General features: G+C 39.1%; 1 protein-coding gene across 2 annotated transcripts in view; it reads right to left on the reverse strand.

The window, feature by feature from the left end:
- Positions 1-15,389, reverse strand: part of POU6F2 (POU class 6 homeobox 2) — a 491,967-nt gene that overhangs the window by 461,362 nt on the left and 15,216 nt on the right. For both annotated transcript variants that reach the window (XM_025380080.1, XM_025380079.1), the window contains exon 2: positions 1,583-1,693. In XM_025380080.1, coding sequence (XP_025235865.1) covers positions 1,583-1,600 — 18 coding nt within the window. In that variant the 5' untranslated portion in view covers positions 1,601-1,693. The remainder of the gene's footprint in view (positions 1-1,582; positions 1,694-15,389) is intronic.

Raw genomic sequence — 15,389 nt, forward strand, 5'->3', positions numbered from 1 at the left:
GATTTAACATTAAAAGTTGCTAAACAACATCTAACATGTTATCGTTTCTGTAAAATTAATTTTATCCACTTCTTTTTCAGTATGTTCACCTTCATTTTTATAGTTATAGCTTCCACTCTCCTGAAAATGTGCTTTTCCAGTTAGCTGGAAGAGACCTTCATTCACCTGCCATTTCCACACCCTGTCTGAAACAATCTCCTGTGGGAAATGTTCATGTAAAGCCGCTTTCGTGCACTGCCAGCATTGGGTTATGCCTCTCTGAAGGTTTTACTGCTAAACATTGGCTTTTAAGCAACTACTTAAAGACACTCCCAAGAGATGTACAGTTAACTGCCTCATAATGAGTCGCTTCTCCTAGCCAGAAAAGATATTTCCACAACATCCATATTTGATTTTCTGGAAAATCTATAGTAGGCTAAGCTTCACACATGAGCCAGTATAAGCTTATTATAAGCCTATGGTTTTTCTTTTTGCAACTCATGAGGACTCTCTCATTGCTCTGAGGGGAAAAAATCTGGAAACAAAATAACCTGACAAGCTCAGTACATACATTAAGTGCATAAATTCTTTACAAATAGGGCTCTCGATAGTACATTTAAAGTACAAATAGTGTTTCTACAGCACACCCAAGGAGTTCATTTTTTAAATGAATGAAATGACATTGGAAAGATGACATATTACAACTATTTCCTCCACTCGACTTACAGCAGCTCCACTCCCTTGGTGTTTATAGACAAATGCTACTAATAGAAAGGAAGGGATCATGTTTAATATAAATGTTGCCTTCTTTATGCTATGGAACACTGCAAAGTATCATTATCATGGCAGAATCAATTGATTCTATTATCCCCAGCATTCTAAAAGTCTAAAACTCTACAGACCAAGACATTCTGAATGGTTGCCCCATTTTTTAAAAGTACGTATCTAATTTTAAAAGAAGCAATTAGAAAACTGGAGATAAATTCTGTTCCTAGACCCATCAGCAATGACCTAGGTCTCCTTTCAAGTTTTCTGTGCCTTTAAGACAGAATACATTCCATTGAAATTTTCTTCCCACTTTCTTCATAAGGAAACTGTGAGTGTTACTGACCCAACATTCCCCCAAAATACTTTAAGCCTCCTAATTACAGACATCTCGAAATAGAAGTGTAAAGTAATACTCAAAAATCTAGAGTATCTTTTCCCATAAAAGCCACATCTGTCTTATTTTTTTAAATGGAATATAAAAAATAGCAAATAAAATTCCATAAAAGATTATTTATGTGCAGCTTGTATTTAGAATATAAACTCTAATGGTCAAGTATGTAAACAGTAAGGAGAGAGATATATATTCAATGTAGGTGTTCAGTAAAACAAACCGTAATACCACCCATGGATACAGCTTATGAATTAAGGAATACTTCTAGCATAAAATAAATCTAACCTTTTGGAGAAGCAGCATATCAGAACAAAAGGGAATCTCACTCATTTGACAAAAGGAAACATGACAATGATTTCCCTCCAATTTTATACAATAAACTCACAGATTGTAGTTTTGCGGAAATTTCCTATTGGTAGGCATTCTGAAAAATCAACAAAATACCTGAAGAAGAGCACTCATTTGCCACTTCCTCTTGGATCATTATAAGAACATTCTTTCAGCATCTTGACAGTAAACAGCAAACAGGGTAACACAACCCAAGAGAGTTCATGCCTAGAAGAAAACCCCAACATTTTATTTAAATGATGACATTGCAAAGAAACCTCAGCTGAAATGACACACATACTTTTTAGAAGACTTGGCAGATAGAACACTGAACACCTAGGCTCTGACTTTGACTTAGCCATAGATCTCCCATGGAGCTACATGGGAAAATAAGAAGCCCCAATGTCAGCCCTCTAACTTTATCTCTAAATAAAGAAGTAATTTTGAAGGTGTGGATTGTAGGTACATTGTTCTATATTTTTGAAACAAATCCTAGACTCTATTTTTTTTTTTTTTAGACTGAGTCTTACTCTGTCACCCAGGCTGGAGTGCAGTGGCACGATCTTGGCTCACTGCAACCTCCGCCTCCCAGGTTCAAGCAAGTCTCGTGCCTCACCCTCCCGAGTAGCTGGGATTACAGGTGCATGCCACCACACCTGGCTAATTTTTGTATTTTTAGTAGAGATGGGGTGTCACCATGTTGGCCAGGCTGGTCTCGAACTCCTGACCTCAGGTGACCCGCCTGCCTCAGCCTCCCAAAGTGCTGGGATTACAGGTGTGAGACACTGCACCCGACCCAACTCTATTATTAATAACTAGAATGGGGACTTAAAAATGTGATCAGGTGTAAGATGCTTGTCCATGTCCCTGACTCCAACACTTTTAGGCTGGGCCCGTTACCCCTTCTCGTGTCCCCCCAATACCACAATACACCACATATACGCTGGCAGTGTTCCTTTTCTTTAGGGAGATTACTTTTCAGGTGGAAAACTTGTTATCTTAGATTCTACAATTAAATATTATCCCAGATTTCTATCAGAGATTAAACACATATGAATTTGTGTGAGGGTAGCTCCCTTTCATAATGTCCATTTTACTGCTGCATGCCACAATGTGATGAAAAGGTCCAATTGTTTCTGGATATAGACATAAACTTGCAGAGATCTGTTAGATCCTTTAGAAGATAAAGCAACTCTTAGCATTATCATGAATGATTTGTGTAGGAAAGTCAGTGCCAAAACAAAGGAAATCTCAAAACTCAAACCCAGACCAGAGGGTAGTTCATTCTCTTGCTTTATACCCTATCAACATTGGATCATATTCACTTCAGGAGTAAAAAAACAAAAATGAAAACAGAAACAAAAATCTTTTTGACGGCAGGTCAAGATAGCATGTGGCTATCAACCCAACCTACATACACGAGCACGCGGGCATGCACGCATGTGCGCGCAAACACACAACACACAACACACACACACACACACACACACACACACACACACACACACAGCGGTTTCTCCCTTTCCCCAAAAAGCATTTATAGTAAATATCCATCCAGACAAAAGCCTCCGTTTTCCTACTGCTTTTGTGTGCTGTGGCAGGAAGCAGTTGTCAGCTGCGTTCGTGAAAAATAACAACTGCAGACACTGAGACACATGCCACAATGTTCCCGTGGAAATCAAACTCTGAGAAATTTTTTAAATGTTTTCAACACATCAGCATGAAGCATCGACCTAGTTGGAATCACTTAGATCTAAAGCAAATGCACTGATTGTTTTCACAACAGGCTTTTCTTCTTGGAGCTGAAACAGGCGCACTGGCGAGGGTTGCGCGGAAAGGTTTGCAGCCCCCTGCCTTGGTCTGCTATAGCCAGTGACACGATCAATACCAGGGTGAGCAGCAGAGGAAGCTCAGGGAAGATTATGAAGATGAGGTGAGTGACAGAATTACCTTATAGGGTTCGTTCTTTCTCTCACCTTGAATCTCATCTGCCACAGACAGAGATGGAAAACCATCAGGGTACAGACCAAAAACAAGAGGTGGAAAGGGTTGAAGGGCATTAGACACCATATGTGCTGAGAGCCTGGCTATTGTGTCTTTTTACATGTTAGAATCCTCAAGAAAGGGCAAGTCCTGTAGCAAATCAGGGCGGCATCACTGATTAACGAGAAGACAAATGCCAGCATCTCTTTCAGGGCCTGGAGCACAGCAGGTGCACCAATAATTGGCAGCCCTGATTTTCAGTGTATTTTTTATTACTGTTAATACAACTACTCCTCCTATTTTACTTTTTAGCCCCAGTAAAGTATCATTCATGTAAATAATATACATACATAAAGTACCATCTTTCCAGGTTAAACTGTGGGATGAAGTGTGGACAAGACCAAATGTGCTTTAGGTGGCCATCATTTATCTATTGAGGGCCTCCTCTGCACAGGCACTGCTAGTCCACAGTTTTCTTCCCCTAACTCAGAGGTCCAAAGATGCCTAAACAATTGAGTCAGCTCATTCACTGGGCTTGTCCTGGAGCTTAACAGAGGCACCAATTTAGTGGAACCAATTCTCATTGAAAATGTCCAGAATGCAAGGAAACAGGAAAATCTCCATTGTCTATCAATCTGATTGAACGATCCTGATCAACTGAGTAGAGTTGACTATGTTGATAATCAAATGTGCCGAATACTCATATTGACAATAATATGTCCAAGCTATAGCTGCTTTTATAATCCATCTCCCTAAAGCTTGAGATTTTTAAAAATATTTCTGTGAAGTTTAAACTGTATATAAGAAGTGTCCAAGAAATTCAAGGCTCATATTCGTTATTTGTTTCCTTAAGGCACTGGATGAACACAGTGAAAAGGAATATGTTCTAGGCCTTCCCAATTATTACCAAAACATCAAAATGAATTGTTATCAGAGATTTTATTCTGATTCTTTGAAAAAAATATATAAACATTTATATGTATATCTCATTTTAAATGGAATGTCTATTCGTTGAAAAGTTAAAAAAAAAAAACATGATTCCCCAAACCTAAAAATTATCACTGCCGTAAGTTTGGTTATTTATTTATGGTCTTTTTTTCTACACTTTTAAAATTTACATAATTAGAACAATACTACATAAGCTAATTTTTTTTTCACTTAACATTACACATTATATCATAAGCATATACCCAGGTCAATTTCTTTGAAAACAATCTTAATGTCACATGATTTGTGGGTTTAATATGCTTACTCACTCCCTTCTTTTTTTTTTTTTTTTTTTTTTTGAGATGGAGTCTCGCTCTGTCGCCCAGACTGGAGTGCAGTGGCACAATCTCAGCTCACTGCAAGCTCTGCCTCCCAGGTTCACACCATTCTCCTGCCTCAGTATCCCGAGTAGCTGGGACTACAGGTGCCCACCACCACGTCTGGCTAATTTTTTTTTTTTTTTATCTTTAGTAGAGACAGGGTTTCACTGTGTTAGCCAGGATGGTCTCGATCTCCTGACCTCATGATCTGCCTGCCTCGGCCTCCCAAAGTGCTGGGATTACAGGCGTGAGCCACCATGCCTGGCCCAATCACTCCCTTCTTTTAAGACATCAGATGCTTCGTTTTTGTGTGTGAGTGCTAATATAATTTCTTTATCCAAGTCTCTGAGTATTTCCTAAAAGTAGAATTACTAGGTCAGAGGTGAAAACAACTTATTATTTTTGTGGTTTATTTCAAAAATAGTCTTTTTGCCTTTGAACTTTAGAATTTAAATTTAGAAGTTAGAAAAAGGAAAAAAAATGTTTTCAAAATATACTACAAGAGATTAACATTTTAGTATATCCTTGATAGCTTTTTGTACATATCCATAAATATTTAGATATGCATCTCATCTTTCTGTATTATTTATAAAACAGAAACATGTAGTACAAATGTACTACAATCTGCTTTGTCTGGTTAACTAAATAACTGAGATTCTTTCTGTGTCATTAAAGTCTTCCAGATTCAGAAATGAAGATAACTAAATCGTGCTGGCTTTCCACAAGTGCTGTCCCACAGATTATAAATGAGGTTTAGTATAACTAATAGCAACTCAGTAAATTTTAAAACGCTCTTTTCATAGTCTAACATTAATACTAAACCATAAGGGAAACCTTCGTATTTCTATGCTGAGGACATTTTGGCAGGAGAGGGAGGAAAAGGAAGAGAGGAAAGGGCAAGGCCAGGAAGAAGACATGCATCAGAAAATATTCAAAAATTCTCCCAAAGGGAAAATCCACTTGTAGTCACTTGAAGAAATTGATCGAATCAGTAAATTACCAAAGCAGTAAGTCAGTAATCAGTTTATTGCCCTAAAATGTTATTTTCTCCTTAATACTTTGTAAATCACTGGCCGCGTGTGGTGGCTCACACCCATAATCCCAGCACTTTGGGAGGCTGAGGTGGGTGGGTCACATGAGGCCACGAATTCTAGACCAGCCTGGCCAACATAGTGAAATCCATCTCTACTAAAAATATAAAAATTAGCTGGGCATGGTGGCAGACACCTGTAGTCCCAGCCCCTTGAGAGGCTGAGGCACGAGACTTGCTTGAACCCGGGAGGCAAAGATTGCAGTGAACTGAGATTGTGCCACTGCACTCCAGCTTGGGCAGCAGAGCGAGACACTGTCTTGAAAACAACAAAACAATAACAACAACAATAAAACTTGTAAATCACTAATCTCAAGGCAAAATCAACCTTATATTAACAAATTGGTTTCAAAATCTCTGGATTTTGCCTAAGGAGGAACAGAGTAATAGCAATCACTTTGTTTCTCCTAGAATTCATTACCTATCAAAGAAAATGCATAAATTCTAGAAGTACTGCTTGCTCCTTTGCCACAAAGTATACATTCAAGAGTAAATTGTTTAAAGCCAAAGGTAAGATTAAACAACTTATTTAATATCATCCTGCCTGTTATTATTTCTAGGTCTTCTTTGATAATATGTCAAGGAGTTACATTTGACATAGCCCTGTTATTTTTACCACAGGTTAATTTTAAATCCCATTGTGGCTTATAATCACCATTACCATCACTGTCACCAACAAATCACATCACCATGACAATCACCACCACATCATCACCATCACCAACATCATCATCACCATTCACATCATCATCCCCATCGCCATCAGCATCATCATCACATCACCATGACTATCATCACATCACCACCATCACCATCACCATTGCATCACCATCACTATCACCATCACATAACCACCATCACCAACATCACCATCACCATCACCGTTGTATCATCATCACATAACCATCAACATCATATCACTATCACCACCACCACCACCATTATCACCATTTCTCCCATGGCATCATCAGCTGTGGTCAACAGGTTGACCATGCAACCTTTAGAAGATAGCTCATACATGGTCTTCCCACATATCCTCATCTAAAGTAGATTTCCCATCCTCAATCATAATTCACTAGCTTAGTAATAATTTTCATTTCCTTTCTGGTACATATCACAAACTGAGAGTCTCTTTTGTTTTTTTACTTGTTTCTCCTCTGTTTGCTTGTCTACAATGCAATCTAGGTGAGAACAGGGACCACAGTTATCTTAGTAATCTTCTATCCTCAGGATAGATGCTGGCCCATAACAAATACTCGATAAAAATCACATGAATTAAATAATACATCACCTATTATCAACTCTTTGTTTCTAAACTCTAACCCAATACAAAAAAAACCCAAAACATCAAAATGGCCTGTGTCAAAGAATGCTCTTTCTAGTATATTTTGTCTCATTATGGAAATTTGATGCTGCTATACCCATAAGTCATTTTAAACTATTTACAAACGATGTAGGCACAATCAAGAACATCAAGGTAGAAAAGTGACCTGATAGGTTACACAGGTTAAGAGGTAAGGAACTATTCACTCACAGACATCTCTCTCATCTTCCCAATATGAATTTCCATGGTAAAATTAATCTTTAAGGATAATATACTGTAATGCCACGAAACTCATTTTAAATGATAAATACTACATTATTACTCATATATTAATACCTAGGTATGAATTCAGTTACAGATTATTTGAACAAACAACACTGGGCAGGTCATTTTTAGCTCGCCAAGGACCAAGGTGTTGGGAGGTCTAAGTAAAACGAAAGGCCACTTTATTGCTAAGGAAGGACCAACAGTGCACAGGAGACCGTGTGCATGGGGTGGGCAGAGAAGACGCAAAAAGGACAGGAGTGGGAAGACAAGTCTCTGTTGACCCTGATCTTTTCTAGATACTCTATAAACAAAATGTCAGAGTATTTTTGTTCCATTTCAACAAATATGTTTGAGTGACCCAATTTATAGCATTGGGAGAAACAAAAATCAGTCTTGAGGCCAGGGCTATGAATGCATAAGAGAGATTAATATGTCATTATAAGTTGTGTGTGTGTGTGTGTGTGTGTGTGTGTGTGTGTGTTGAGAAAATGGAGAGGGTGGAAATGTAGAAGAAATGAAGAGAACATTTAGCAGAAGATAGACAGTGGAAAGCAGTCTGATATTAGTGGCTGTTGTGTAATAAATATTAGTAAAAATATTGTAGTTCCTTCACTAGACAGTCCAAGTGATCACTACAAGTAAAACCCTTATAAGTGAATCAGTGTTAAACAGTAAGAGGCTTCCCATTTAGAAAAGCACACATATTCTGAGGATTTTCCCAAGAGTATATCTATAAGCTTCAAGTAACAAACAGAAATCTGCTGGCTCAAGGCCAATCTGCTTAAACACTGTGCTCCATGTCCCCCTAGACATGCTTGCTGGCACCTGGAGAGGAGAAGCATTTAACTCCACTTGACTTACCCTAACTGACCCTTCACTGCCCACTGTCCACTTTCCTTAGCTTGCCATTCACAAAGATGACTTACAAAATGAACTAAAATGAGGATTGGTTATTTTTCCGGGTTTCAAGAAGCTCCCTTTAAAAAATCTCTCATTACGAACAGAAAAGAAAAAGTAGTCATACCTACTTTAAGGGAACAAAGCAAGTGCAATTCATCTTTGGTAGCATGAGACAGGATAAGACAACATATTTGTTCTATGCCATCATGCCTAGGAACATCTCATAACCAGACTGACTCTTGAATTGATCCCCTTTTCAAAATGTACATGTAATAAAATGGTACTCCCCAACAAAGCAATAATAAATCTAAAAGTGGGCTTTCAAAATATTAATGTCACAGCGTTACTAGCAAAAAAGACTGTTAAGCACAGCATTGTCATTACAATAAGCACATAAACTTGTCATTGGATGTGTCGACCAAACAGGAGGCCCAGGGTCAGTGAGAGGAGTTAGGCATGGAAAGGTTGTGTAGTTGTCACCTCTGCATACACAAGGATGGCTAGCAAGGGCTTACTTTAGATGGAAAAAAGCCTATGGTTCCCACAACAACAGTAACTTAACCAGTTACATATATAGTATATTATGACATGAAAGTTGACACCACATACAGAAATACTAAATACTACATATGCTTGAGGGGTACAAGTTATTGTTGCTATGGGAGCTGTAAGTTCTGAATGGCAATAAAAATGGAGTAAGAACCACCTGAACAGCCTTGGATCGCGCCTTTATGAAAACCCTCTGCATTCATACACTTGACAAATCTTTATTGAGTGCCTACTATGTGTAAAGAATTGTGCTACAGGCTGTGGGAAAATACGGCCCCTGCCTCCAGTAGCTAACAAAAAAAGTATCCATTGGGACCTTACAATTTTACAAGGACTGAGGGAATTCCTCCCTCTGTAGCCAAACAGTATATTCCACATTTTTCAAATGTCATGTAAAGAAGCCTATATAGGGGAAATGCTATTAGGATCTATCCCAAAATGCCTTCTACTTAACTCCAGCATCTGACTCCTGAAGCTAACCCTCTAATGCCCATTGCTATGTTCTCCACTGTTGAGTCATTAAGTGTAATTGTTGGTCTACCCTTTCCTCCCTTGCCCTCTTCCAACTCACCCTTATGTCAGCTAATGTGATAAACACCGGCTGGGTGTGGTGGCTCACGCCTGTAATCCCAGCACTTTGTGAGGCCCAGGCGGACGGATCACGAGGTTAGGAGATTGAGACCATCCTCGCTAACACAGTGAAACCTGGTCTCTGCTAAAAATACAAAACAAAAACAAAATTACCCAGGTGTGGTAGTGGGCACCTGTTGTCCCACCAACTTGGGAGGCTGAGGCAGGAGAATTGCTTGAATCCGGAGGCGGAGCTTGCAGTAAGCTGAGATCATGCCACTGCACTCCAGTCTGGGTGACAGAGTGAGACTCCGTCTCAAAACAAACGCAAAAAAAAAAAAAAAAAAAAAAAAAAATGTGATTGACACCAAGAATATCTTTACTGCTTAAATTTTCCTAAAATTCTCCTTGCATTGAAAATACTTTACAGAACATGTCAATACTTATTGCAATTTGTTCAGATCTCCTAATGGCATTTATGTATCCCATGACATCTCAATAAATATCAAAATACATGTATGTCTACATACAGGTATGACTTTTTAAAATGAGATCATATTGTATGTGATGTAAACTCCTCTCACTGGGACCTGAGCACTGCAACTCTATCTTCCTGACTTGTTAAAATGCACTCAAGTACACTTTAATCACATAGGACAGCTGAAACTAGATAAAGAACCTGATTTAAAAACAAAAACCTGTACCTGATAAAGAATATGGGAGAAGATTCCCTCCACCACCCCAATCTCAGGAACTTGCAAGGTCTAGGAGATGTCACAGGTAATTTATTAACTGTAATGAGGAGTAAAGCAATACTTAACTGCATAAATTGTTCACATGACTGTTGAAAACGGGCTTGAGGGGAGATAAATAGAGGAGGGAAAGAGAAAAGACTTGATCATTTAAAAATTCTTCAGAGAAAATAAATGTAGATATAAAGAGAATTTTGCAAAGAATATTCTCTGTTTTTCCTATTTTTCTAAATCAACAAGATCTTATGCTTAGAGACCAGTCAGAAGTGGCTTGAGAGTTGTGATGTAAGTGCCCAGAGAACAGGACCCAGGACTCATCCAGGTTTGGCCACTGCCTTTGAACAAATCAGTTAATCTCTTTGAATTAAAACAAGGGTCTTGGGTCAGTTGGACTTGATAATCTCTTTCCTCTAAAAATTCCAAAACTATATGAAATTCATCCTTCTTCAGGGAAGGAGCAACTTACCACATCTGCTTACATGTACCCATACCCGCCATCAGGCCATAACAGCTGGGACGTTGGTGTATCTGGAGGGCGAAGAAATTTGCTTAACAAATACTCAGTAAGCATTTGTTGGGTGAATGAATTTTTTTCACCATCTGCAAATGTTTGTGTTTGGTGGGTCTAGGTTCAAGGCTGTGTGCTGAACACATATCTACATGGGGGTAATCCCCTAGAGGTCATCATCAGGGGAAATAGAACACAAGCTTATAATAACCCTAAAAGAAAACAGAATGTGGATGCCAAAAAGAGGCACAATGTGCTCTGAGGATTCAGATGAGGCCAGACTGGTTCAGGCAGACAGGTAGAAGATTGCTGCAGGAGCTGTTGCTTCAGAAGGATGGACAAGATTTAAGTAGACAGAAATTGTGGTGGAAGTTCAGAGATAAGGAAGAAAGAAACTGCAGATGTTTGAGAAAACTGCATAGTCTAGTTCAATTAGACTAGAGTTTAGAGTCTGAATTGGAAGAGTGAGAATACAAAAACAAACCAGGAAAAGACAGGATGGGGCTTTGCATGACCTTGTGTTTCAGAATAGGGAAGAATGCATTGAAAGCCATGTCTTAAGGAAATTATCCAGAATCTGGCTCAATGGTGAACAAAGTCAACACAGAGCAGGTGGAAATCTGGGTTAGAGCAGGTGGAAATCTGGGTTCTTCTCCCAGTTTCAATGAGAGCCCCACTGCCTTTGTCTGCTCTACATTTGGGGCTTCTGAAGTTAAATTTGTTTGAAAAAAAGAAATGTGTGAAGGTCACCGATGTACAGAAAACATAGGAACAGGAAGACTAGAGAGGAATTACGTCAGTAATTCAGGCAAGAGGAACAAAAGTCTGGAAGGGAGGGTGGTAGCAAGACTGGATAAAGAGATTTTTCACCCCAGGTAGATTCCATGTGCTCTCTCCATTCATTAAATGTGGGGGTAGTCAAGGTGACTGAGGGCCCAAGATTCAGTGAATGGAAGGCTGTCAGCCTTTGTGGAAATAAGCAAGTCAAGAGGTACAAACATAGAGTAAGCCTGCTTGAACTTGAACCTCAACTTTGCCACTTTTTCATGTTAAGACAGATACTCAAGCAGAGTTCTTAGACACTGTCTGGCACACAGTAAAAGTAAAAAGTAAGTACTGTTATTCTCTCAGGTGGAGTGGATTTGTAGGAAAGATGCATTTAGCATCCAACATGATGCTAGTGAAGGGAAAGTCATGGATGTTTTCTAGGTAGATATGCTCTAAAAAAGTGGTCAGGGTTACAAGGGAATGAAAGAATAGATAGAAATAATAGTTGAAGTTACTAAAGCTGATGGGAATACAGAAGAAAGAGAAGAATCTGTGAGCAAACGTTGGGAATGCCTCTTTCTGGAGAGGAGGAGGATGCAATAGCAAGTTAAATAAATAGAAAAGAGGTAAGAAAACTAGGAGTAGACAGTTAGGGTCAAAAAAAGCCAAGCCCCGGCTGGGTGCAGTGGCTCACATCTGTAATCCCAGCACTTTGGGAGGCCGAGGTGGGCAGATCACCTGAGGTCAGGAGTTTGAGACCGCCTGGCCAACATGGTGAAACTCTGTCTCTACTAAAAATACCAAAAATTAGACAGGCATAGTGGCAGCTGCCTGTAATCCCAGCTACTCAGGAGGCTGAGACAGGAGAATCACTTGAACCAGAGAGGTGGAGGTTGCAGTGAGCTGAGAACGCGCCATTCCACTCCAGCCTGGGCAACAAGAGCAAAACTCTGTCCAAAAAAAAAAAAAAAAGCCAAGCCCCTTTCTAAGGAGCTTCAAGAAACATGACCAGTAATATCTCACACAAAAGGCAAAGATAGATAAGCGCTTCCATTTCTTTTACAAGGAAAGTTTAAGTACTGAAGAAGCAAGAATGTGAGGATAGATACAAGAAGTAGTAAATGGGTGACAATAATCAGATTAACTCAAGTACACGTAGTGTTTTCTGTGAGTCAAGCACTGTGCTTCATTCTCTACATGAATTATCTTATGTGTAATTCTCACAGCAACCCTCTGAGGTAGTGATTTTTATAACTCTTGCTTCACTGTTCAAGAACCAAAGCACAGAGGAGCTAAGTAAGTTGTGCAAGGTATAAAAGCTATAACAGGTGATGGGCCTGGTATTCAAAAGCTCGCAAAGAATTGTGCTAGAGGCTGTGGGAAAATATGGCCCCTGCCTCAAGTAGCTATTAAAAAATTATCCACTGGGACCTTACAATTCTACAAGGACTGAGGGAATTCCTCCCTCTGTAGCTGAACAGATATTTCAGTCCTCTCTTAACCACTTAGCAATACTGCCTTGAAGATGCAGGAGACGCAAGTGCCAGAAAGTGGGCCAGTGAGAAAGACAAGTTTCAGAGGTCAAATTCTTAGAAGACAGCTTCTTTAACAATATCTTTTCTAATTAAGTTGTCCTGATTTGTATAATTCTAATCATTCTCTAAGACACAGAATGGATAGATGCTCATGAATTCCCAAGGAATCTCTGGAAAGCAACTTAGTACTTCTGATCCCTTCGTAAAACACAAGTAATGGAGGAACATTGAGCTATGTAGAAGACACCTCCAAAATTAAACATTGGGTTTCAAATTCTATGGTCAATATAATGAATATGCGTGGCTTTCCAGGGATTTCTGCAATACATGGCTTTCCAGGGATTTCTTCTGGGGAAATGTTTGAAAAACTTTCAACAAGAAGATCTGAGTTGATCAGTCTGTCAATGGGGATTCTTGGAAGTTAAGGACTGGGGAAGTAAGATGGCAGCAGGTTGTAGAGCGTTTAAATTCACCACATTAGTGGGTGGGTGAGCAGAATGACAAGATACAAAATGGCAGGTTTTGAGGTTTTATCTGGAATTGAGGGCAGTGTGAATTGGAATGGGAATTGAAGGAGTGGGGAGAGCAAAGTCAAGCTATGAAGTGAGGAGGGACTGAACGAGGGAACCAGGGAGGGGAACAGTAGTGGTAAAGAAAATTGGGAAGTGTGGAAAACAAAACAGAGCCAGCTGGATTCTCTGATCGCACAACTCTTCTTTATTCAGAGGATCACTGATTAGCACCTACACACTCAGCCCTGTCCCCAGCTCTGCTCACCAACCCTGTCATGGGCATGGTGAAGAGCATTCATGTATGTCAGCCTCTAGTCCTACTCTGCCCCCATGCCCTGGGTTCAACAAACTGGCAGACACCTTGTTTCTGTGCCCAGAGCCTCATTTGCACCCTTGTCCTGGCAACTGGATTTTCCTAGTTCTTCCATGCAGAATTATCCTTCCCTTCCTCCTCTGGGACCTGTAGAATCAATTCCCTGTTTCTCCTCACTCCCTCCTATTCCTTTTACCTCCTCTGAAACCCACCAAGTACCAGTCGTTATACCACCATGACACAACACTGTTTTGCAAAACCTCTGCCTCTCCTGCCTGGCTTTCCTGACCAACTGAGTGACTCCTCACACTTACCCCATCCCACTCTGCTGTCTATTTCCGATTTCCAGGTTGTCGATTCACTCAGGTACATCCATGCAACACTCTTGCAGCTTAGAGTTCCCATGTTTTATAGAAAGAGATGACATGATATTTATCCAAAGCTCAATGAATATAGGAAAATTGAGAATAACAAAGAAGAGTTGGCACTAAAAAATTGACAGTTTTGCCTTGTTATTAGCCGCAGACATTTTGAATTCTAGGTGGACAAAAGGTTTTTTCAGCCAAGTGGAAAAATCACTTCTAGGAGAGATAAGAAAATGAATATTAACCACAGCCGTGAAAGGTACTAAGGAATGACTCAGCTAAATTTTGCCTCCAAAGGGAGAAACTCAAGCCCCTGAGAACATGTTACTCCTTTGGACCAGCAAGAGGCCAATGCTCTGAAATACGCACTCAGAACACCAGGCATGTTCTTCTTCCACGGAATGCTATGTTGATGCATTAAACTTAGAGTACTTTACGTGTTTCACAAGCTTTGACTTCTTGAGAAAAGACAAAAAAAAAAAAAAAAAGGTTTCCATATAGTATTAAAAAAACAAATATGAACCACTGATGTGTGTGTGTGTGTGTGTGTGTGTGTTTAAAACCTGAAATTCAAGTACCAGTGTTGCTCAGTGTCAGTTCAAGCGCTAGACATATTTTCCCTTAGGTTATTTCTGGAATCATAAACTTAAACCTGCAACCCCTGAGAAATCCCAATTTCAGTCTCAGACATTATTTCTGACATTTTTAGATACCATTTTATACTTTATAATGTTACACAATCCTAATTTAAAACTTGAAAATTATAACCGTTATGCATGACACTCATTCAAATAAATGAAACCAATCAACACTGCATTTTTTACTGATCTAGTCTAAAATCTTATTTTCTTTTTACCTTTGCCTATATTCCTTTTTCCTTAATTTTTTATACAGAAGAGCAATCCCTATTTCATTAAAATGAATATATATAGTTATATATGTATATGTATAAATAATCTTCACGAATATGTTGAAAATTGAGCTGGAAAACCAATAAAAAATTAAATGTCAAGTGATCAGATATTGCTATTTGCTTATCTTTATACAGAGAAATAAAAAATAGTCCATTAACATAACTTTACTTAGACATTATTTTGAGAAAATATTATTCAAGAACCAACTAGAGTAGATCCTAAACTCAAGTCACTGTTTTCCAAGTACTACCAAAATAATCTTTATTC

Source organism: Theropithecus gelada, chromosome 3 (genome assembly GCF_003255815.1).
Source record: "Theropithecus gelada isolate Dixy chromosome 3, Tgel_1.0, whole genome shotgun sequence".
Classification (NCBI taxonomy): Eukaryota; Metazoa; Chordata; class Mammalia; order Primates; family Cercopithecidae; genus Theropithecus; species Theropithecus gelada.